Below are 24,788 nucleotides of genomic sequence, written 5' to 3'. Positions count from 1 at the left end.
CGAGGCTCCAGAGATCAGAACAACCAGGAGGTGGTCACAGGACGCTGTGGAATGGTTACAGGATTGACTTGAGTCACTGAATTGGGTGGTGTTCAAGAACTCAACTGAGGACCTGAATGATTACACAGGTATGGGCAAGTGTGTCCCGACCAAATCGTTCAGAGTTTTCCCCAACCAGAAGCCCTGCATGAACAATGATATCTAGATCTGCTGAGAGACAGATCACAGGCACTTAAGCCCAGAGATCAAGGAGCAAGTAGGACCCTACAGAAAGCCATCTCCTGGGTGAAGTGGAAATTCTGGATGAGAATGGAAACAACGAAGGGTACCCGACAACTGAGGCAAGGTTTAAATAACATAACCTGCTACAAAGTCAAATCCGTTGCAGTAGGAAACAGCAAAACTTCACTCCCAGATTAACTCAATTCCTCTTATGCCCGATTTGACCACCAGAACAAGAGCCACTATGCACCCCCACATCCTCGATGATCCTCTACCATCTGTATCCGAGGATGACGTGCGGGCTGTCTTCAAGAGAGTGAAACATTCGGTCTGGTCAGAGTACCTGGTCGAGTACTGAACATCAGTGTTGACCAACAGTTATCTCCAACATCTCACTCTGGCAGGGCTTAGTACCAACCTGTTTCAAACAGACTTTAATGGCTCCGGTACCAGTGCCCAAGAAGAGCGTAGTAACCTGCCAAATTGACTTCCGACCAGTTGCTCTCACATCCACAGTGACGAAGTTTTGAGAGGCTGGTGTTGAAGCATATCAGCTTCTATCTGAGTGGTGACATGAATCCATTCCAATTTGCCCACCGCAGCAATGTCTACAGCAGATGCCACCTCACTGGCTTTACGCAAAGCCCTGGAACACCTGGACGGTAAAGTCGCACACATCAGGATGCTCTTTATCAATGAGAGTTCGACATTCAACACCATCATCCCCTCAAAACTGATCAGCAAACTCCACACCCCACAGTGTAATTGGATCCTGGATTTCCTCACCTCCAGACCACAATCAGTGAGGATTGGTAAGAACATCACCTCCACAATCTCCATCAGTACTGGAGCACCACAGGGCAGTGTTCTTAGCCCCCTGCTCTACTCACTTCACACCTACAACTGTGTGGCTCACATCAACAACAAAACTATTTGCTGACAATAACACAATAGAGGGTTATATGAAAAGCGGCGATGATTCAGCGTACAGGAGGGAGATTGAAAACTTGGCTGAATGGTGCACCAACATCACATTCAATGTCACAAAATCAAGCAGCTGATTGTTGACTTCAGGAAGGGAAAACTAGAGGTGTACGAACCAGTGATCATTGAGGCATCAGAGGGGGAGAGGGTCAGCAACTTTAAATTCCTGGGTGTCATTATCTTGGAGGACCTGTCTTGGATCGATCATATTAATGTCACTGTGTAAAAAAACACATCAGCGCATCCTACTTCCTCAGAAATTTGCGGAGGTTCAGTATGTTATCAGAAACCTTGGCAAACTTCTGCAAATGTGTCATGGAAAGAGTGCTGACCGGCTGCATCACAGCTTGGTATAGGGGCACCAATACCTCTGAGCGAAAACTCCTGCGAAAAGTAGTGGACACAGCTCAGCACATCACAGGCAAAACCCTCCCCACCATTGAAAAAATCTACAGGGAACGCTGCCGTCGGAGAGCAGCAGCCATCATCAAGAATCCCACCACCCAGGACATGCTCCGATCTCGCTGCCGCCATCAGGAAGGAGGTACAGGACTTGTACCACCAGGTTCAGGAATAAATACTGTAAAAACACAATCCTGGAGAAACTCAGCAGGTCAAACAGTGCACTTTATATAGCAAAGGTAAAGGTAGATCACGAAAATCTGTAGACACCATGGTCGAAGTAAAAATACGAAGTGCTGTAGAAACTCAGCAGGTCAAACAGTGTACTTTATATAGCAAAGGTAAAAATACAGAATAGCAAAGATAAAGATACATAACCAACATTTCAGACTTGAGCCCTTCATCAAGGTCATCAGGAATAATTACTACCCCTTAACTGTCAAAGACTTTTGAACCATAGACTCATTCAAGGATTCTTTACACATTATTTATCACTGAATATTTATACCCCACTAAGTATGCAGTATGTAGTATGCAGCCTTACGAACATGGCTGTTTTAGAAAATTGACTTAATTTGTCAATGTATTTGAATAACAGCAGGCAGAATAATGAGTGAAAGTTCCAGTTCAGGGGACATGCTCCAGTTACTATTGGGGTATCATGCTTGAAAATGTTCAGCCAGCATTTTGGGCACATTTGTTGGCACAATAGAAGGATAGCCCTTTCTGGGCCATTTATTTGTCTTGTTGGTATGCAAAGCATGAAGGCTGGGCCAACAGACTCAGGAAAGCAAGTGGTAAATCCAGCTCTGCTTTCTCGCCTTGTCTAGCTGCATGAGAAAGGTGAAGCAACTTCTATCATGGATTCTGTAACAAATGAACCACCCTCTACAGCAGTGGTTCCCAACCTTTTTCTTTCCACTCACATACCTCTTTGTAATGCCAATGCTATTGGTGCTCTGTGATTAGTAAGGGATTGCTTAAGGTGGTATGTGAGTGGGAAGGGAAGGTTGAGAAGCACTGCTCTAGACCCAATTGTTACTGAAATATTTTGCTCAAGACAAACTGTCATTGGCTCATTTGCTTTGGAGTTATGAAACCATACACATAAAGAGTCAATTAGATACAATTAAAACAGTCGTTTTCAACCTTTTTCTTTCCACCCTCATACCACCTTAAGCAATCCCTTACTAATCACAGAGCACCTATGGCATAGGGAATACTTAAGGTGGTGTATGAGTGAAAAGAAAAAGGTTGGGAACCACTGCTACAGGGAAATAAAATAAAAGGATGGAAAAGAAAGAACTTTGTTTTTCAATGCACTCTGCTACCACTGGGGATGAAAACACAGTGGTATCAAAAGATGTGATCTGCCAGCACAGAGCTGAACCGTTGGAATTTCTGCCTCAAATTGGTTTCAAAAACACACCATAAATAGTCATTGAAGAGGCATTTGAAGTTTCATTAATCATCCTCTAAATTACTTGTCAATCTGTTAGAGAATGAGCCTATTTTAAGAGCATTTCCTTCCCCTAACCATCTTCTTAATGAACATAACTGTTTTTTACCCTCCTGCCGGCTAGAAACCTGTTCATGCTTTTCAAGCACAAATATCAAGCCCACTGGTCTGACCAATCTTTCTTGACCTACAGTGAAATGTGGGATTTAACCCATTCTACCACACAACGTGTTTAACCACTCACACCAGCTGTAACTCTCAGTCCTGTCTTTTCAATTGATATTTTCATTTTCTCCAAACTTGTCAGCCCCTTGACTCCCTCCCTGCCTCTGTCAACTCTCCCATCCCCATAACTATCCACCAGCTCCCCCCAACCAGCAATGTCCATGAGATTTGTCCCAGTGACAGTCTTTTCTCTGGAAGTCAGAGTGCTGCCCATTAACATGCAGTGAACACTATATTTTCTTCATGCGAACTGGGTGACTTGTAATTGATATTCTTCTGGACTGAACTATGCACGCACTTCCCATTTCAGAAGGTTTTGTGTCAGATTAAAAATGTGAGAAGGTAAGTTTGCTTTTACTTTAGAACAAGATGGGTTGTAAAATAAATAAGCAGAACACCAGTATTAACATCATATATCAAAGAGGGTGATATAAAATATCCAGAGAGAAAGAGGAGGGTCAAGTTTGAGTTTCTCATGAAATTCATAGGATTTTGGAGCAGGAAGAAGCTGTTTGGATGATCTTCAACCTCTCTCGTTTTCCATTCCAATGTTCCTTGAGTCCCTTCATTCTCAGAAATCCACAGTTAAAGTGTTTGTGTGGAATCTTTGATCCTCACGGTGTGTGCACACAAAGCTCAGTGACTTGATTTAGTCGAATTTCTTCATGAATTGTTATGAGATCTGATTAAGGACTGAGTCCTCTCTTGCATCAGCCTGGAGACTTGTCACCTCCCGGGAGGCAAAAGAGCTGAATGAATTGAAAAACAGATGTTCCATGCCACAGATGTTTGATTAGCATTGGGCATGATGTAGGCCAGATAATTGCTGAGGGATGTTCCAAAGAAGATTGGAATAGTGTGGGAGAGAGCTGTATAAAACACAGAGCTTTAATCATCCTGCTTCTCCAAGTACTGTTCCCACTCATTGTCGTTCTTTTTATTTTCATTTTGCAGGGTCACTGGTGGAGAACTCTTTGAAGACATTGTGGCCAGAGAATACTACAGTGAGGCAGATGCAAGGTAAGTTGGCAACATATATGTGGAGTCTTCTCTATTCTTCCAGGAGCAGGGTCATTAATGCAAGCTGAACAAGAAACAAAGGTTATTTCATCTGTCTTCTTTGGCTTGGCTTCGCGGACGAAGATTTATGGAGGGGGTAAATGTCCACGTCAGCTGCAGGCTCATTTGTGGCTGACAAGTCTGATGCGGGACAGGCAGACACGGTTGCAGCGGTTGCAGGGGAAAATTGGTTGGTTGGGGTTGGGTGTTGGGTTTTTCCTCCTTTGCTTTTTGTCATTGAGGTGGGCTCTGCGGTCTTCTTCAAAGGAGGTTGCTGCCCGCCAAACTGTGAGGCGCCAAGATGCACGGTTTGAGGCGATATCAGCCCACTGGCGGTGGTCAATGTGGCAGGCACCAAGAGATTTCTTTAGGCAGTCCTTGTACCTTTTCTTTGGTGCACCTCTGTCACGGTGGCCAGTGGAGAGCTCGCCATATAACACGATCTTGGGAAGGCGATGGTCCTCCATTCTGGAGACGTGACCCACCCAGCGCAGCTGGATCTTCAGCAGCGTGGACTCGATGCCCATGAAATAGTTTGGCACCCTTCTTCAGGGTGAACTTGAAACACAGACGTGCATTTATGGATAAATGCATTACTGTTTAAATCATCTGCATCACCACCTTCTCCAAGGCAATTAGGATGGTGAATTAAATCCCACCTCAGCTGTATCTCAGGATATTTGTATTTGTCAGAACAGGAAAAAGAGGAACACAAAAACCATTTAAGTTTCCGAGAGAGGGAAGGATGGAGGGAATAGAGGGAATGTCTGTGATAGAGTGGGAGTGTGTCACGTAATAAACTTGACCTCCACCTTATCCCTATGGATAATAGGACAAAGAGAAGTTCCGGAGATTCTGAAGAATTATTTTTGATCGGTCCTCACACTCAAAGATCCCAATAATTACACGGTCAAAGAGACTTAGGGAAGGAAAGCTTAAACCATTCCTCATCAGTAGAAAAAAATACAAGGCAAACTATCTGAACAGGGATGGGAGCAGAGATGGTGGATGTTTTCATTGTAATTACCAAACTTCCCCACATTCTGGAGCTATACAGAGGATGAAAAGACTTGTGTGTTGTTCATTGAGTTCATATTATTTCTCCAATGCACAAACATTCAAATGATTCTGGATCTATGGATGGGATGATACAGCTTATATTCTGCTGCTAATTTTGAGCTCAGCTTCAAGGCTAGATTCATGTGTCTTCACATTGTTTTTCTTCGTGGGTCCTTGCTTGTTTCCTCGTGCTGTGCATCATATCCAACTGAGAGCTCGGCCAAGGAGACATATGGCCACTTCATTGGAAATTGGCTCATTGACATGCGAAGAACGATCATTCAAGCTGTGGTGGGGATCTTTGTCGAAGAAATAAAGAGGTATAGTCATCGAGAGCTAAAGCATGGATGTGGCCCCTTTGCTCCTTATGCTCAATTCGTGCCCTCTCTGAGGAGTAGAATCTGAAGTTGTTCAAGTCCGGAGTGGCATGGAACTGTTGTATCTTACTATGGGGACAACTGCATGCTAAACTCCTCTGGATGTCCTGTATGTTTCAAACCACCCTACCCTTCAAGTAGCCTGGATTCTGCCACAGGTGGGGTACATGATTGGGTGGGTAGCTTGGGAGATGCGTTAATTTCCTAACTCTGTCCTTCTACAAACAAAAATGGATAGGGTTCTGCCCTGAATATACTTAACCACTTAGGTAAAGAATTGCATAGATTCATTGCCCTTTAGGTCCAAAAAGATTGGTCTCATTCCATTGTTGAATGGCTAACCTTTTACTTTGAGACCATGATTGCTGGTTCTAGACATCCATCAAGGCCAACATTATCCCTGCATTCCCCTCATGAAGCCCAGTAAGAAATTTACATCTTCCAATGAGATTTCCCCCCCCCCCCCACTAATTCCTCTACACTCTTGTCTTTAAACCTAGTAGGCATATGCTCTCCTCATGGGACGATATCTGTCTCAAATCTATTCTTCCTTGTGTATGAATACTGGACCTGTCCACAATATTCCAGGTGGGGTCTCACTGACAGAAGATGTATGGCCACAAGGATTTGGTTGATGGATAGAAGCAGAAGGACCTCAATTTCTCTGTCTGAATAAACTGCTGTGCTTGTTATCTCCAGCTCTTCCTTTGGCACACACATGCTGTTTTTAGCTTGGTCTGTCTCCACCCTGGCCTGTTCCTAGAGCATTGAACACAGCACAGTGTGGGCCCATCAGCCCATGGTGTTGTGCCTCCCGACCTCACAGCCCATAACCTTCATTTTGTTTTGACGACCCTGGCTGATGTGGTGTTCAGAGCTTTGCGTTCATGCCATGGTTATTTAGAAAACTTGACCCTCGGAATTTGAACATACATATTGCAATAATGGCCAAAAGGCAACTAAAGATTTTCAATGGGAGCAGTTTCCAATTCTTAATTTGGTTCAGCCAGAAGGCTGATGTAGCAGAGACCAGGAGTGATGTGAAACATCCCACAGCTGATGTAACAGAAACCAGGAGTGAAGTGATCCACCTCACTACTGATGTGACAGAGACCAGGAGCGGAGGATCCACCCATGGCTGAAACCCACAGGCCCCAAATCGTGGCCACCTTTTGCTTTATTGCTGAGCAGCAACTCGAGAAGGAAGACGGTGAAATTCTCTTTAATTGACCAACCAAGCTCTGCAGCAGCTGGTCAGGATGTCACTGACCTTGTAGCTGAGTATATCCGAAGTTGCCTCAAACAGAAGCCAACCATTTTCTGCCTAAATATCCAATCTTTCAATGATGCTCTTTGAGTGTGTGCTAATGCAGTGAGACTAGCGATGGATTTCAAACTGGATTAAGCAAACAGAAACATTATTAAATTGACGTTAAACATTCTGAAGTGGACGATAGTATTGATGCATTTTGAAAGCAAGGAGCAGGTAGTTTAAAAAATATATATGTCTCAAAATAACTCAAGCAGAACAAAATGGGATTTAATCAGCAGCATGTACTGATCACCATGGCAACCAAATTCAATCGAAGCAGTATGTGTTTATACGTGGGCCTTCCAGGAATTGGAGGTGGTGCACAGCTGGAAGAACAAGGACGTGATTTATGATAAAATAGAAAATAGAATTGGTTTGTCAAAAAGAAGAAGCAAATTTAGCAGAAGAAAATATTCATAGCCATACGGCTGTGCATGACTCCAGCACATAGAAAGCCCAGGTGAAACCTTATAAACTTGCATCTGAACAAAATTCTCTGTGTTACAAGCTGTGGTATCAATGTCAGTTTTGTGATGTGTAATGCCTCTAATGCTTCTCTTTACTGCTGTTAGTTTTGGAACTTGGTGGAGGAGCTCAGCAGGTCTTGCAGCATCCATCAGAGGTACACGGAAAAACCTTCTGATAAAGGGCTCAGGCACGAAACATCAGATATACCTTTACCACCTATGGGTACTGCGAGACTGGCTGAGTTCCTCCGGCATTTCTGTGCTTTTAGTGCAATCACAGCGTCCGCAGACTTTCATGTTTCACTCCCAAGTCTGATGGTTTGGTTAATTTTGTAAGTTTTATCTGCTCCATCCTTGTATGCACGTGGAATTATAAAGGTAGTTCTGGTCATGGCTGCAGAAAGGATGTCAATCCACTGGAAGGGGTGCAGAGGAGAACGACCAGGATGTTGCCTGGACTTGAGGGCTCAATGAGAAGAGGCTGTAAAGGCTGGGTGTTTGCACTCTGAAGGGTAGGAGGCTTAACGGTGAGATTCAGAATCAGAACTTACTGTCATGAACATGTCAAGAAATTTGTTGTTCTGCAGCAGCGACACAGTGCAAACTGCAAAACCGATTCTAGAGATATATCAGGGCATGGATAAAGTGAATGCTCACAGACTGTCCCAGGGTTGACAGTTCTGGAACTAGAGCCCATGGATTTAAGGGGAGAGGTTTAAGAGGGACCTCGTGGACAAGGTTTTTGCTCAGAGGGTGGTTCGCATCAACGTCAGGTGGACTGTTCCATGGATAAGTGGAGGGGATTATAATTAACGGGGGATAGGATTGCCTCAAATTAATGGGCTCCAAGGCTTCTTGTCATCAGGCAATACTATCCCCTCCTTCCCCCATGTCTTCTCGTGAGCCTGCAGATCTGTTCCCATTAATTCTTCAGCTGATTTCCTTTTGAGAGTTTTTATTGAATCGGTGCACACCTTCATCAAGATTGTTAAACACTGGAAAGGCGCAGTGGAATAGTGTCTACAATTAATGTTGGGAATGTTCTTGAAACAAAAATAAAAGATTTGAGAGCTTAAACATCTAAGGTCAATCAATATCTTTGAGCTCATAGTTGCTGGATGTAGACACCCCGGCCAGTTTGCCAGGACTTAGTGGAACAAGGAAGCAGCATAAGTGCTGCCTCCGCAGTGGTTTCAGGAGGTTGTCTACGATTGCAAAGTATGCAGGGGGTAGGGAAGCAGCCCTAGGCATAGATGAATGCAGTGCCACATTTAATGGCTTGGCCATCAAAGCCCTTGGACCAGAGTTGGAGCACTGAAAGTGGCAGTCACTTTGTCACCCATCAATGTCCTGATGGTGATATTGGGAGGGGGGGTGTGACTGAGGTCTCATTTATAGGCCGCAGTTTCACAGCGATTTCTCAACAATGCCCATTCTTGAATGTGTGCCTGATTGGAAAGAGATCCAAACCCATGGGCTTGTCCTTGCAACCTGGAATGATTTCCCAGAAATGTTTCTTTTGTGAGGATTATGCTAAGAGATGAAACTCAGTGTGTGACAGTGGAGCAACTTGACCTCCCTCTGATCTTGGCATTAGGTGCCCTGGAGATCACCAAAATCCAGAACTCTTGTCAGAATACAATTCTTGTTATCTAAGTACTTGAGGTGCCCTCATCATTCCCATTCAGGTTGTGCCAGACGTAAGCAGGGTGCTCCATGTTGGAAGTCTTGTTCTGACACATTTCCTTCAGCAGGCCAATGGGTAGTCCTTGGGTTACATAAGGGTTGTATCTGTCAGCCAATTCTCCCGTACGTCAGAAATGTTTATTTTCTCCAGTAACCTATATCACATCACTCTTTATCCCCTTGCTATAATTCTGTCATTTAATTGAATCATTATCCAATAATGAACCAAAAATGAAACTAATAAATTAATGTAATTACTATCATTACTAGGTGAAGTATGCTTCAATAATTGTTGGAACATAGAACACCACCAAAAAAAACTAAACCCTACCTTCGTAACCCTCTATTTTTCTTTCATCCATGCACCTGTCTAAGAGTCTCTTAAACCCCACTATTGTTCCTGCCTCCACCACGACCTTTGACAAGGCATTCCAAGCACCCACAACTCTGCGGAAAAAAACTTTCCTACCTTCACTCTGTACAGATGTCCTCCGGTGTTTGCTACTCCAGCCCTGGGAAAAAGCCCTGGCTGTCAATCTTATCCATGCCTCCCAGAATCTTAGAGATCTCTATTAAATCACCTCTCCTCCTCCTTTACTCCAGAGAGAAAAGTCACAGCTCTGCTAATCTTGCCCTCATAAAACTTATTTTCCAGTCCAGACAACATCTGGTAAATCACCTCTGCACCCTCTCCATTACTTCCACATCTTTCCTGAAATTAACACAATATTCTAAGAGTGGACTCACCAGAGATTTGTAGAGCTGCAACATGACCTATTGACTTGAACTCAATCCCCCCACCCCACCCCGGCTAATGAAGCCCAACATCCCATAATCCTTCTTAATGTTTGCCTAAAGTTGGATTTCTGTAAATAGGGAACTTGCGAAGCCCCCATGTGGAACCTTTCAATCTTTGGACTCAGCCAAGCCCAAGTTTATCTTTGCAAAGCTGGCAGCTATATTTTCAGAATCAATGAATGGCTCAAACTGTGGAAGGATAGGAACTATCCAGTGATACACATCGCAGCAAAATACTGGAAATAATCAATAACTCTTCTGTGCTATCCTTGCAGAAAATATAGTTTGATTGATACAGAAATATTGGGTGAGCAAAGCTCAAACAACTCTGGTGATGGATGGGCAAAAGTACTTACCTTTCATCGAACACTGTCTGCAGAGTGACGTTAATCAATGAAGATGAATAATTCCACAGTTCATTTGGCTAGATTCTCTGTGCATTTGATAAGATATGGATGCAGATGCCCCGTCCCCTGCTACGTTCAGGAGTTGTGGGCACTGTTCCTTTTTTACACTGTGGTAGATCATTGTTTCTGCACTGCCTTGGTATTCATGGAATCTGTTGTTTCTCCTTCCTCTCTTTAACTCTCATCCTTTCCTCCACCCATCTGACCTTCCCTTCCTGTTGCCCCTTCTCTCCTTTTTTCCCGTTTGTTTTACAGTCAGTGTATTCATCAGATTCTAGAAAGTGTCAATCATATTCATCAGCATGACATCGTGCACAGAGACCTGAAGGTCAGTATTTGTTAATGGAGGCGTGGGGGGGGAGGGGGAAATTCATCTCTTAGGGGATCGGTCTGTAGCCTTTTGCTTCTTGCAGTTCAGGGCTTGAAGGTTTCCAGAGCAGGTATTGATACCATGACTTTGAATCACCCAGAATGAACGCTCCTCCCCCCACACCCAACAGTTCTCATACTGAGGTTTTATTTCACTGAGAGTTGTAAACGTTTGTTGTGGTCTCGTCCTTGCTTTGGCTTAATTGGCCTACAAGTATCAGGGCAAGAGCAGGGAGCATGGTCTCCTGTGTCTTCACCCTTGTATTTGATTTAAGACACTCAGGCCCAACTTCTCTGAAAACAATTAGCTCAGAATTCATTGTGCACCATCAGGGTATAAGGGAAGACACTGACACTGTTGGTGCTGTTATTGTTAACATGTTCTTTTGCATACCTAATTATCTCAGAGATCATATATTCTCCAAGATAATTCAATTTGCTAGATTTACGCACCAGCAGTGGATGTTATCGCCAAGTTCCATTCCAATGATTTGAATTGTGATATGCTTTCATGCACTGATATTGGATTAATGGTGGGGCAATTAAATGTATTACGCATTATGCTGCACATTAAATCTGTTTATGACAGAGTTAATAGGCTTTCGCATTGTCGAGGGATTGAGGGTTATGCAGAAAATGTAGGTCGGTGGGGATGAGTACAGAGTCATCACAAGATCACAAGATATAGGAACAGAAGTAGGCCAATCAGCCCATCAAGTCTGCTCCCCATTCTAATCATGTGCTGATCCATCCTCCCAACTCAGCCCCACTTCCCGGCTTTCTCCCTGTAACCCTTGATGCTGTGATTAATCAAATACGTCAATCTCTGCCTTAAATACACTCAATGCCCTCACTTCTACAGTATATGCTAACCCTTTCATTGATCTTATTGAAAGGTGAAGTGGGTTCAATGGTGTCCCCTGCTCCTATTTCTTATGTACCCTGTTAATTTAAGTACCATAAATAAACTCCAATTATCTTGCTGGATGAGAAGATTCTTCCATCAGCTGTGGATGAGGTAGATGCACTGAAGAAGGCTCTTCTCCCAAAGCCTTGCCGCAAGCCACCGCTCCAGGAGCAGATTCACTGCTCCTCCAGCCGTGCCCATGTGCAAGGTTCCACTGGGGAAAGAAAGAGCCAACAGAACACCTGTGCCTCGTAAACAGTTCTGCACAACACAATACATAGCAGCTTAAATGCAGAAAAATGTTTTGAAGAAATCTTTTTTTCCTTGCTTTAATTTTTACGTAAAAGGAGGAAACCAGTCTTGTACCTGGGACTATCTGACAATAAACTATAACAGGGTACAATTCAGATTATGAGACCATCTGAGATAGGAGCATAAAAAGGCCATTCAGCCCCTCGTGTCTGCCCCACAACTCAGCTGTGAGCTGATCCCCACTGTCTGGCCTTCTGCCCGTAACAGTTGTTGCCATGGTTAAACAAGGGCCAATCAATCTCTGCCTTAAATACACTCAATGACCTGACCTCCACAACCACCTATGGCAACGTGCGACAGATTAAAGAAATCCCCCCCCCCCCATATATCTGTTCTAAAAGGACACCCTTCAATCCTGAAGTTGTGCCCTCTTGTCCTAGACTCTCCCACCATGGGAAACAGCCTTTCTACATCTACTCTGACCACGCCTTTCAACATTCGAAATGTTTCAATGAGATCCCCACTCCCCTTCAATCTCTTAAATTCTAATGAGTACAGGCCACGAGCTATCAAACACCCCTCATATGATAACCCTTTCATTCCTGGAACCATTCTTGTGAATCTCCTCTGAACCCTCTCCAAGGTCAGCACATCCTTTCTTAAATAAGAAGCCCAAAAGTGCTCATAGCATCTTGCAGATCACTGAGCTGGTGGCACCATCACTATTTTTACACCAAGGAAAGGAATATAACATTTCTGGAGATCCATTAGATAACACAGAAAGTTCCTCAGATATGTGTATTTACATTTGGACATTATTCTGCAGGATGACAGATGTTCCTGCTGAACCTTCTAGTGTGCATGGGCTAGTTTCCATCAGTCATTGATTGGGCCTTTTGATATCGGATTTATTGTCAGAGTACAGACATGTCATCACATACAATCCTGAGATTCTTTTTCCTGCGGGCGAGGCAGAATTACCACTTATTAGTGGTGCAAAACAAAACTACACTCAACATACACATGAAAACAAATAAAGAAATGTAAAGAAACTGACTGCAATACAGAGATTTTTTCAAAATCAATAAAGTACAAAAGTAAGAGTCCTTCAATAGGTCCCTGATTGAGTTTGTTGTTGAGGAGTCTGACGTTGGGGGAGGAGGGGTAGCAGCTGTTCCTGAAACTGGTGGTGCAAGTCTTGTGGCACCGATACCTCTTTCCTGATGGTAGCAGCGAGAACACAGCGTGTGCTGGGTTGCTGCTCTCTGACGGCAGCGTTCCCCATAGATGTTCTCAATGGTGGGGAAGGTTTTCCCTGTAACGTTCTGTGCTGTGTCCACTACCTTTTGCAGGGCTTTACGCTCAGGGCTATTGGTGTTCCCATAACAGACCATGATGTAGCCAGTCAGCACATTTTCTACCATACATCTGTGAAATTTGCCAGCTTTTCCAATGTCAAACCTCCGCAAGTAAAGGCACCTACATGCTTTCAGGAAAGATCCTCAAAGATAGTGACTCCCAATAACTTAAATTTGCTCACACTCTCCACCTCAGATCCTCCAATGGTCACTGGATCGTACACCTCTAGTTTTCCCTTCCTGAAGTCAACCATCAGCTCCTTGGTTTTGGTGACATTGAGTGCAAGGTTATTTTTGCCCTAGATTCTGGTGTCTATTGTATCCCATGTCTCCTTTCTCACTATCTACCCTGTCTACGCCCCTCACATTTGTGCCCCCTGTACTACCCAGCCTGTCTCTCATCATAACAGAAAAGCGGCATCCTGGTGAGTCTCCTCTCCTCCCCTTACAGCTTCATCTGTACAACTGTGTCCAGTACCCGCTAATCAGAACAGGAATTCACAAAATTAGCACACAGCAGATTGCGACTGGTGGTAGGTGGTCGTCATCAGTAAAAATGGATCCATTATCGGAATTTGCTCTAATACTGTTCACTGACTAATGGTTTTATGCTGTGCCTGAATAGGCAAAACCCCTTTTGCCACAGGGGTTGGGGATGTTGAACCACCTTGCCTCACGCTATTTGTTCCCCTTGGAGGGGCACCTCTCATTCCCCAGCATGTAGGAGCTTGTGGCTATGTTACCTGAGGTTTCAAGTTCGAGCTTGATGGGTCAGTGGAGCACAGTGTAAGGGGGGAAACACAGGAGCCTCTGTCCTGTCAGCCGACCAGGCACGTGAGACTGTTGCAATCTCCCCATTTGCTGCTTCAGAGGCAAAGCTTTGGGCAGTGTAATAGTTTATAAAATGAACCTGAAGGTGAAGGTAAGGGCAGCACAGTTAGCGTAGCGGTTACCACAACGCTGTTACAGCGCCATCAACCTGGGTTCAAATCCGGCGCTGTCTGGAAGGAGTTTGAACGTTCTCCCCATGTCTGCATGGGTTTCCTCCCACCCTTCAAAACGTACCGGGGTTGTAGGTTAATTGGGCAGCACGGGATCATGGGCCTGTTACCGTACTGTTTGTCTAAATTTTAATTTAAGATTGCGGGGCAGACAAAAAATCTGCATAGTCAAGTTTTGCTTGTTAGGATTAGTGACTGTGCTATCAGAAGGAAAGTTTATGACTGACAAATACCATTGAAGTGTGTCAGCTCCTGTGTTGTGTTTTGCTTTGCCATTGACGATGCCTCTGTTTCCACCCACAATGTTGGTTTATCACCCCCAAAGCCGGAGAACCTACTGCTCGCAAGCAAATGTAAAAATGCAGCCGTGAAACTGGCTGATTTTGGATTGGCCATTGAAGTTCAAGGAGACCAGCAGGCGTGGTTTGGTAAGTCCCTGAATTACTGCAGATCTGTTGCCACAGGGTGTAGAATCTATGAAGGTACCTCTGAGGGTTACATAGCCGGCCTGATGCTCTCTTCATTGTTATAGGATGGATCAAGCCTGCATTTTCCCACTCAGCCCCACTGCTCAGCATTCTCCCCAAAACCTTTGATGCCCTGGTTAATCAATAGCCTATCAATCTCTGCCTTAAATACACACAGTGAAGAATCCAAGGCATTTAGTTAACCTGGAGCCATTGTAACTCAGCAAAGGTGCAGTGTGTGGATTGCAGCCCAAGCGGGGACCAAACTGGGAGGCCTGGAACCAGAGCTGGAGGCCACGAGGCTCAGTGTGAGTTTCAGCAGAATCAGTTGGGCTTTGGGGAGAGAACCACAGAAGCTGGTCCGTGGAATACTCGGGTCCAAAGGCTCGGATGGGGGTTTCAGCTGGAGCATAGGGAGAGGAGGAGCCCTGTTACAGAGGTGGGAGTAGGCAGCCTCAAAGAATGTTGAGAGGTCATGTATTCCAAGCTTCATTGTAAGATGTCGACATCTCAGTTGTGAACCATCTTGTTGGTTCACCCTCCGTTTTCAGGTAAAAGGAAGGGTACGGTGCAGTTCCAACATGACTCAAAGATGATGTTCGGTCTTCCTGTTATTCATTTGGAGAAAATTTCTGTTCATCCACTTCCCTTTTTTTTCCTGGAGCATAGAAGATTGAGGGAAGATTTGATAGAGGAATACAAAATTATGACAGGTATAGGCAGAATAAATGTAGGTAGGCTTTTTCCACAGAGGGTAGAAACCAGAGGACATGGGTTAAGAGTGAAAGGGGAAATGTTCAGGAGGAATATTAGCGGGGACCTCTTCACACAGAGTAGTGGGGGTGTGGAACGAGCTGCCAGCTGAAGAGGTGAATGCGGGCTCCATTTTAAAATTTAAGAAGAATGTGGACATGTACATGGATGGGAGGGGTATGGAGGGATATGGACTGGTTGCAGGTCAGTGGGACTAGACAGAAAAATAGTTTGGCACAGACTAGAAGGGCTGAAGGGCCTGTTTCTGTGCTGTAATGTTCTATGGTTCTCAGTGTCAGTCGAACAGGCTGTCAACTTTGGGAAAGTGGGATTATCTGCGTATATACGATGCCATTACAGATCCTGTAAGTTTGCCTGATTTATTGATCAGTAAACTCAGAGGCTACATATTGATTGGACCTCAAATTACTTCACAGTGTTCACAAAGGTCATAAAAACATAGGAGCAGGAGTCGGCTCTCTGCCCCGTCGAGCCTGCTCCGATGTTCAATGAGGTCATGTCTGATCTGGCTGCGGACTCAGCTCCACCTTCTGGTCTTTTCCCCACAACCCTTAAAATCCCCTTTCTTCAAAATTCCATCTGTGTCTTAAATACATTAGTTGAGGCAGTTTCTACTAGTTCATTGGGCAGAACATCTTGCAGATGCACTGCTCTCTGAGAGAGGCACATCCTCCTCATCTCTGTCTTCAATCTCCTCCCCCGAATATCAAAACTATACACCTTGTTCTCATCTCACCTGCCAGTGAAAACAGCCTTACTTCTTCTATCTTACATATTCCTGTCATAAATATATGTGTCTCTGTCAGATTCCCCGTCATCCTTCGTTGAGTATAATCCAAGCCTATTCAAATAAGCTAACCCCTTCATTTCGGGAATTAACCCAGTGAACTTCCTCAGTGCCACAAGTATATCCTTGCTCAAGAGACCAGAACTGCACTCAGTCTTCCAGGTGCAACTTCACCACTCCCCTATGCCATTTGCAACAGAACCTCCCTGCTCTTAAATCAATCCTAAAGGCCAACATCCCATTTGCAATATTTAAGAACGCTGGAGAAACTCAGCAGATCACGCAGCATCTGCAGGAAGTGAAAGGAAGTAAGTCCACCACTGACATCCTATTCGCCTTCTCAATTAACTGCTGCAGCTGCCAACTAACATTTCTGCGATTCACACATTGGTCTCTCTGCACAGCGGCGTGGTGCAATCATCCTAATAGATTTAATGCTGTCATCCTGATAGATTGTTGCTGGGTCAGAAAGTGCACCCTCTATCCCAGAGATAACACGATAGTGATATCAAAGATATGCAGCAGTTTGGTTAAGACTAAAACGTTGTCCAGCTCCGACCTTTCCTTCTGACCTCTGATGGAGACAGTAACAAAGCCTTTGTTGTGATTAATTCCAAGCCATTACTGCTGCAGCCACTTTGCTCACCAGTGATTATTTCACCAGTCAGTTCAAAGTCCGCCAGTCCAACATTGATCTGAAGGCTCCAATCCTATCAAACTATCTGGGCAATACAAAATTAACTAAATTGTAGACATTCAGCAAGATAACAGGCCCTCTGGTCCACGAGCCTGTGCTGCCCACAATTACACCCATTTGACTGATAAATCCAGTATGTTTTGGAGGGTGGGAGGAGCAGCTGGAGGAAGCCCACACAGGCACAGGGAGAATGTACAAACCCTTTACAGACAGCACCAGATTCAAACCTGGGTGGCTGGTGCCTTAACAGCGTTGGGCTAACCATTACGCTAGCCGTGCTAGCTTCTGAAGTTTAGTGTAAATCATGAAACTCCTACATCTGACTCACTAATGACCTTCAAATAAAAATTATCTGCCATCCTTAACTCGTCCCCTACATGACGCAAGACCACCATTGATCACTGCCCTCTACAATGATGCACACAGGGGCTTGGGGACAGATATTGCCAGGAATGCATGAATAAATTATTTCAGACTAGACCCATCCAGTCAGCAGTGGTCTCTATTAGATGCAAATGCAGCTATATTTGCAACAGCTGATACATCTTGCAGCTAAGGTATTAACCTCAAATATCCAATGAGGCTTTTGGCAAACAAGATCATTATTTATTTTCTTTTTAAAATATTTTTATTGATCTTAAAGAAATTAAACAAAAAAAGGGTACAATTCAATAACATAGTATGGACAGTTACATAAACTAAATAGGATATTCCGTATATCACCAACATATGTAATTATTTTAACAAGGTTGCAACCATAGGGGAAGATATAAGTGGTACTTAAGTAAATTGAAAGCGTAAATTCACACCCTGGGGCGACATGACTAAGCAACCTGTAAATCACATTACTTCCCTTGATCTTCCTGTTCAAGATTCAGTTTTCAGAAAAAAGAAACGTGTTTCATCTCCATGTGTCATATCATGGAGTTAGAGTTTAACAGCTCAGAAACAGGCCCTTTTGCTCAACTTGTACAAGCTGATGAATTCTACACAAACTAGCCCTTTTTGCCTGTGTTTGGCCCATATCAGAGTTCAGATTTATTGTCAGAGTATATTCATGACATCACATACAACCCTGAGATCCTTTTTCCTGCAGGTGTGGCAGCATTACCACTTACTGGTCATGCAAAAAATACTGTTCTCAACATACACATGTAAACATAGAAAGAAATGTAAACAGATAACGAATGTAAGTAAGCTGACTGTGCAATTTTAAAAAATCAATAAAGTGCACAAGTAAGAGTCCTTAAATGAGTCCCTGATTGAGTATGTTGTTGAAGAGTCTGATGGTGGAGGGGGAGCAGCTGTTCCTGAACCTGGTGGTGCGAGACTAGTGGCACTGATACCTCTTTCCTGCAGGTCCTGTAAACCTGAGGTGACTTCATTGAAACTTCCAAGATTCCTGCAAGTCTCAAAAGAGTGGATGAAGGGGGATGCTTCTGGTTGTTGAGTCTAAAACCAGGGGTCACAGTTACAGAATAAAGGAGTCAGGGATTTAGAATTCTGATGAGAACAAACTTCTTCACTCACTTGGAGAATGTTGGGAACTCTCACCTTCAAAGGATTGTTGAAGGTTCACAATTGGGGTCGATAACTTTCTTAATATGAAAGGAATCAGGGAATATGAGGTTTAGACCATAACATGACAATTGCTTGTCAAGCCCTGTTACCTGGTCCATTTGAATGATATGAATCAGATTAGATGCACACAGAATCATGGAATATTACAGCACAGAAAACAGGCCTTTTGGCCCTTCTAGTCTGTGCCAAACTATTATTCTGCCGAGACTCACTTACCTGCACCCAGTACATAGTCTTCTCATCCATGTACCCGTTCAAATATTTCTTAAATGTTGAGCCCGCATTCACCACTTCAGCCGCCAGCTTGTTCCACACCCCCATCGCTCTCTATGTGAAGAAGTTCCCCCTAATGTTCCCCTTATCCTTCTCCCCTTTCACCTTTATCCCATGTCTCTCTCTCGTGTGTATCTCACCTAACCTCAATGGAAAAAACCTACTTGCATTTACTCTATCTGGACCACTCAGCATTTTGTATACCTATCAAGTCTCCACTCATTTTTCTATGCTCCAAGGAATAAAATCCTAACCTGTTAAATGTTTCCCTGTAACTCAGTAACTTAGTAGCAGAATTAGGACATACAGCCCATCCAGTCACCTCCACCCTTCAAGCAAGGCTGATGCAACTTTCCTTTCAATCCGTTCTCCTCCCTTCTCCCCATAACCTTGATCCCCTTATTAATCAAGAACACATCAACCTCTGCTTTAAGTATTCACAATGACTTAGCCTTCACAGCTGTATGTGGCAAAGAATTCCACAGATTCACAACCCTTTAACTGCAGACATTTCTCCTCATCTCCTTTCTAAAGGGACTTCCTTTTATTCTGAGGCTATGCCCTCTGTCTCCTACCACTGGAAACATCAAATCCATGGGGTCACACAACACCAAACACAGGCCAATGGGCTTAGCTGAGGTAGATAACTTGGTCGACATGGACGAGTTGGTCCAAAGGACCAGGTCGCTTCATCACTAATGCTCCACGAATACCCCTAAATCTTTCACCTTGAGTCAGGGTCCTCTGGTTGCCACCTCTCCTGCCAGTGAAAATGGTTCCTCCCCTACCCTGTAGATGCTCCCTTATTCCTTTTATCTGATTTATTCAAGCCACAGGTCGACTACAGTGGCCCATCTGAGTTAGCAAGCACCTCAATCCAATGTGTCTCTTAGAATGCAGTCACAATCCGCTTGACCTTGTCTCTGGTTGTACTGTATCTGACTGGGTCGAACTAATCTTTAATGGCTCCTGTAAAGCTGTGGGGCATCAGTCTGATTACAGCTCATCACTTGGCAGGAAATGATGTCCTGTGGCTTTCATACGTGATGGGAAGGTTCTTGGTCCCCATTCCAATCAAATCTGGAGCCTGTTAATCATATCCTCTTTAAATTTCTAAGTCACAAGCCAATGAAACCAGCCATATAGTGCATATCAGTTGACCATGGAAACCTAATCCTGATTTCCCGTAGCTGCTTGCCAATAATCCAGAAAACGTTGTTGGAATGAGATCAGGGTAACACTTTGTTTTTCACCTCTCCAGTCAGGGTTCCAGGATTTCAGCCCGAGTTGTCTGTACAAGGTTGGCATTCTCCTGATATTTCTAGATTTCCTTACGACATTGAAGGAAGCCATTTTGGACCAGTGAGGCCTTGCCACTTCACAGAGGGAATCCCATTCTGTTTATTTTCCTGCAGTCTATTCTCTCCTCATTCCCTCCAGGTTCTAACCCTTATCCAAACTTTTTTTATTTTTTTTTTATTTTTCACACTATGAACCATATTAACCAAAATACACACAAACATTTCCCTCTTGAATATACACAGTGTCATTTTCTCTCCTTTTCCCCTCCTCCCTTCCCTCCCTCCTTCCCACCCCCCTCCCTACCCACTAAACGTTCAACATATACAATACAATAAACCCATTAAACAAAACCCTTATCCAAACTTGGGACAAGTTCAATAACCATTTAACCCAGTGATACTCAACTTTTTTTCTTTCCACTCACATCCCACTTTAAGTAAACCCTATACCAAAGGTGCTCTGTGATTAGTAAGGGATTGCTTAAGGTGGGATGTGAGTGAAAGTAAAAAGTTTGAAAACCTCTGTTTCAATCATACATAATTGACTCGTTATGTGCACGGTTTCATAACTCCAAAGGAAATGGGCCAATGACAATTTTCCTCAAGCAAAAGGTTTCAGTAACAATTGGGTCTCGAGCAGTGATTCTCAACCTTCCCTTCCAACTCACATCCCACCTTAAACAATCCCTTACTAATCACAGAGCACTGATGGCCTAGGGATGACTTAAAGTGGGATGTGAGTGGGAAGAGAAAGGTGGAGAACCACTGCATTAACCTATCCATCACCATGATTCTTGGAGTGAAGGGATTAGCATATGTGGAGCATTTGCCACACTTTGACTGTACTCCTTGGAGTTCAGAAGAATGAGGGGGACCTCATTGAAGCATTTTGAATGCTGAAAGTCCTGGACAGAGTAGATGTGGCAAAGTTGTTTCCCATGGTGGGAGAGTTGAGGACAAAATGGCACAACTTCAGGATTGAAGGGCATCCAGGAGGAATTTCTTTTGCTAGAGGGTGGTGAACCTCTGGAATTTGTTAACACAAGTGGATTTGGAGGCCAGGTTGTTGGACATAAGCAGAGATTGATAGGCATCTGAATACTCAAGGTATCAAAGGTTATGGGGAGAAAGCAGGGGAGTGGCGCTGAGTGGAATGACGAAGCGGACTCTGTAAGACCATAAAAAATAAGCTATTCAGCCCATTTAGTCTGCCCTGCCTTTCAATCATTTTTCCACTCAGCCCCTCTACCTGGCCTTCTCAACATAACATTTGATGCCCTGGCTAATTAAGAACCCATCAATCTCTCCCTTTGATACACCCAACAACCTGACCTCCACAAATGCTTGTGGCAACAAATTCCACATATTTACCACCCTCTGACTGAAGAAATTCCTTCGCATCTCAGTTCTAACTAGATGCCTTCAATCCTGAAATTGTGCTCACTTGTCCTAGACTCTTCCACTGTGGGGAAACAATCTTTCTACATCTATTCTGTCCACACCTTTCAACAGTAAAAATATTTCATTGAGGACCCTCCCCATCCTCCAAAATTCCAACGAGTACAGGCCAAGAGCTGTCAAATGCTCCTCATGTGATAACCCTTTCATCCTTGAAACTTCCTAACTCTCCCTTTCGTGTATGAGGATCCCAAAACTACTCACAATACTCCAAGTGAGGTCTCACCAGTGCCGCATAAAGTTTGAACATTACAACCCTGCTCTGATAATCTATCTTCTAGATGGGCTGGCTGTAAGGGCCAAATGGCCTACTTCTGTTCCTAGATCTTGTTGTCTTGTGTCTATGTGAAATGGGAGGAACCAAAGGATCAGAGAGAATGCAGGTCACTGGATCAGGTGTTACTATGCCCTGTGCTGATCAGAGAGCTTCAGTGGAAACAATAGGCTTAAAGACCTGCCACTGCACTCAACGTGTGCTCATATAATCATGTTATAAGATTGGACAATAACATCACATGCCTAATCCAATTGTTTTTAAACTCCTATAGGATTTGCTGGGACTCCTGGATACCTTTCCCCAGAGGTTTTAAGGAAAGATCCATATGGAAAACCAGTCGACATCTGGGCATGCGGTGAGCAGTGAAGTTGCTTGTTGGGAATTGATAGGGGATAGGACCAATGGTAAGAAGAGGCTGCTTGGCCCTTTCAAACCTGTTTCAATTATTTCACAGTCCTTTCCCTGCTTTGGTCTACAAAAGGTAGGATGAGGGTGGAGCTGCACCACAGATTACGGGGATCTGCCTGGGCTTCAAATTAAATCACCTCAATCTTTTATTCTTGCCAGCTGAGAGGCTACTCAACCTCTCATAAGAGGTGCCCTTTAGGTATTTATTGGAGAAAAGAGATTGGAGTCTGAGTGCTTTGCTGAACATAACAAGTGGGGATTCATTCTAGTTAGGGTTTAGGAGCAAGGAGGTGATGCTGTAACTGTACAAGGTGCTGGTGAGGCCACATCTGAAGAGCTGCGTGCAGTTCTGCTCTCCATACTTGAGGAAGGATGGACTGGTTTTGGAGGCGGTCCAGAGGAGGTTCACCAGGTTGATTCCAGAGATGAGAGGATTGCCCTATGGGGAGAGGTTGAGTCGTCTGGAACTGCACTCACTGGAATTTAAAAGAATGAGAGGGGATCTTAATAGAAACATATAAAATTATAAAAGGCAGATTAGATAGAGGTAGGTAAATTGTTTCCATTGGTGGGGGAGACTAGAACCAGGGGACAGGGCTACAAGATTCAGGGTTGTAGGTTTAAGATGGAGATGAGGAGGAACTGCTTTTCCCAGAGGGTGGTGAATCTGTGGTATTCGCTGCCCATTGAAGCAGTGGAGGCGACCTCAGTAAATATATTTAAGACAACATTGGATAGATTTTTGCAGAGTAGGGGAATTAAGGGATATGGGGAAAGGCAGATAGGTGGAGACGAGCCGATCATCAGATCAGCTATGATCTCATTGAATGGCGGAGCAGGCTCGATGGGCCTCTATTTTCCAACTCTTATTTCCTATGTTCTTATGTCACATGTACAGGTTATCCCCAACTTACCACCTATGCGACTTATGGCCATCCATACATATGACTGATTTTTTTTTTAATGAAAAAATATAAAAGTTATGCATTTACGGGTGAAAGTTGGGCCTATCTATGGAAAATAATGACTCTTATGAGAGTTCGGCAGTGGTGGCCAACCTCTCACAAGAGCTGGCCTTGGTGGCCAACCTCTCACAAGAGCTGGCCTTGGTGGCCGCTATGTTGTATTTGACGAACGATAACATGGATACAGTGTAACTCCGACATACGTCCATTTCAAGATATGACCAGTTGATCGGAATGGAACATGGGGGTAAGTTGAGGAGTACCTGTACAAAGATGCAGTGTGAAAGTTTGCTTTGTGAGCAGTTCTGCTAGGTATCCCATACATAGTACAGCAAATAAAACTTAATGCAGAAGTGCAGAGTTACAGGGAGAGATAAGTTGATACAAAGCAGAGGAAACTTAACTATACCAATGTGAGGTTCATTCAGGAGACTGATAAAATTAGAAAAGAAACTGGCTGGTGTATGATCTCACACTCATGAATTTTCTTTCTGACAGGAGTAGGATGAAATGTGTGGCAGAGTGGGATGGCTTTTAATATGTTAGCTGTATTTGAAAGGCATTGGGAAGTGTAGATAGTCTGAGCTGTGTCCTTGACCCTGCTGTTTCTGGCGGTCTTGGGCAGAGCAGTTCCCAGTCCCACTTACATACTCAGCTGGTGAGAGAGTATCTGCAGAGCAAGAAACATTTACTCTTTGGTCAGAGGCTTGAGCACTGATTTTCTGCTCCTTTGGATCTCCATCATCTGGTTTGTCCCTTAGCTTTTTTTAAAAAAAAACCTAATTGAAAACTTGGAGTTCAGCTCCAACTTTGGAGCTGAGGGTTTGAGAGTTGATCTATTCACGATCTGGCTTCATCCCACTTGGTGACTTTTAATACCGTTTAACTATCCCAGTAGTTTTCAACCTTTTTTTCCCCACTCACATCCCACCTTAAGTAATCCCTTACCAACCACAAAGCCCCTATAGGATGCCATGGGTGCTCTGTGGTTAGTAAGGAATTGCTCAAGGTGGTATATGAGTGGGGGAAAAAAAGGTTGAGAACCACTGGACTAGTGCATTGGGTAGAGTGTTAGATACACCGGAGTAATCAGGGGCCCTTCATGGTTTAACTGCCTGGTGGTGAGAGTCAATCTAAAAGAAATAAAAAATGGAACAGGAAAATAGAACCCAACCCTTCTGGCTAATTAATTCTGATCCACCATTGTTGTGTTACAGGAGTCATTCTCTACATATTATTAGTGGGCTACCCTCCTTTCTGGGATGAGGACCAGCACAAGCTTTATCAACAAATTAAGGCCGGTGCCTACGATGTAAGTACAAGGAAGGATATCAGGAAGATTGAAAGAGTGCAGAGAAGATTTACTAGGATGTTTCCGGTCTTCAGGAGTTGAGTACAGGGAAAGATTAAACAGATAAGGAACTTAATTCCTTGGAGTGAAGAATGAGGGGAGATT

At 43.9% G+C, this 24,788-nt stretch overlaps 1 protein-coding gene across 3 annotated transcripts in view; it reads left to right on the top strand.

Annotated features, from left to right (window-relative positions):
* The window catches only part of camk2g2 (calcium/calmodulin-dependent protein kinase (CaM kinase) II gamma 2), a 340,104-nt gene that overhangs the window by 226,777 nt on the left and 88,539 nt on the right, over nt 1–24,788 (top strand). For all 3 annotated transcript variants that reach the window (XM_069885378.1, XM_069885379.1, XM_069885380.1), the window contains exons 5-9: nt 4,247–4,312; nt 10,713–10,785; nt 14,670–14,772; nt 22,231–22,314; nt 24,550–24,644. In XM_069885378.1, coding sequence (XP_069741479.1) covers nt 4,247–4,312; nt 10,713–10,785; nt 14,670–14,772; nt 22,231–22,314; nt 24,550–24,644 — 421 coding nt within the window. The remainder of the gene's footprint in view (nt 1–4,246; nt 4,313–10,712; nt 10,786–14,669; nt 14,773–22,230; nt 22,315–24,549; nt 24,645–24,788) is intronic.

This window comes from Narcine bancroftii, chromosome 6, assembly GCF_036971445.1.
Source record: "Narcine bancroftii isolate sNarBan1 chromosome 6, sNarBan1.hap1, whole genome shotgun sequence".
NCBI lineage: Eukaryota > Metazoa > Chordata > Chondrichthyes > Torpediniformes > Narcinidae > Narcine > Narcine bancroftii.
This window is presented reverse-complemented; position numbering and strand designations above follow the sequence as displayed.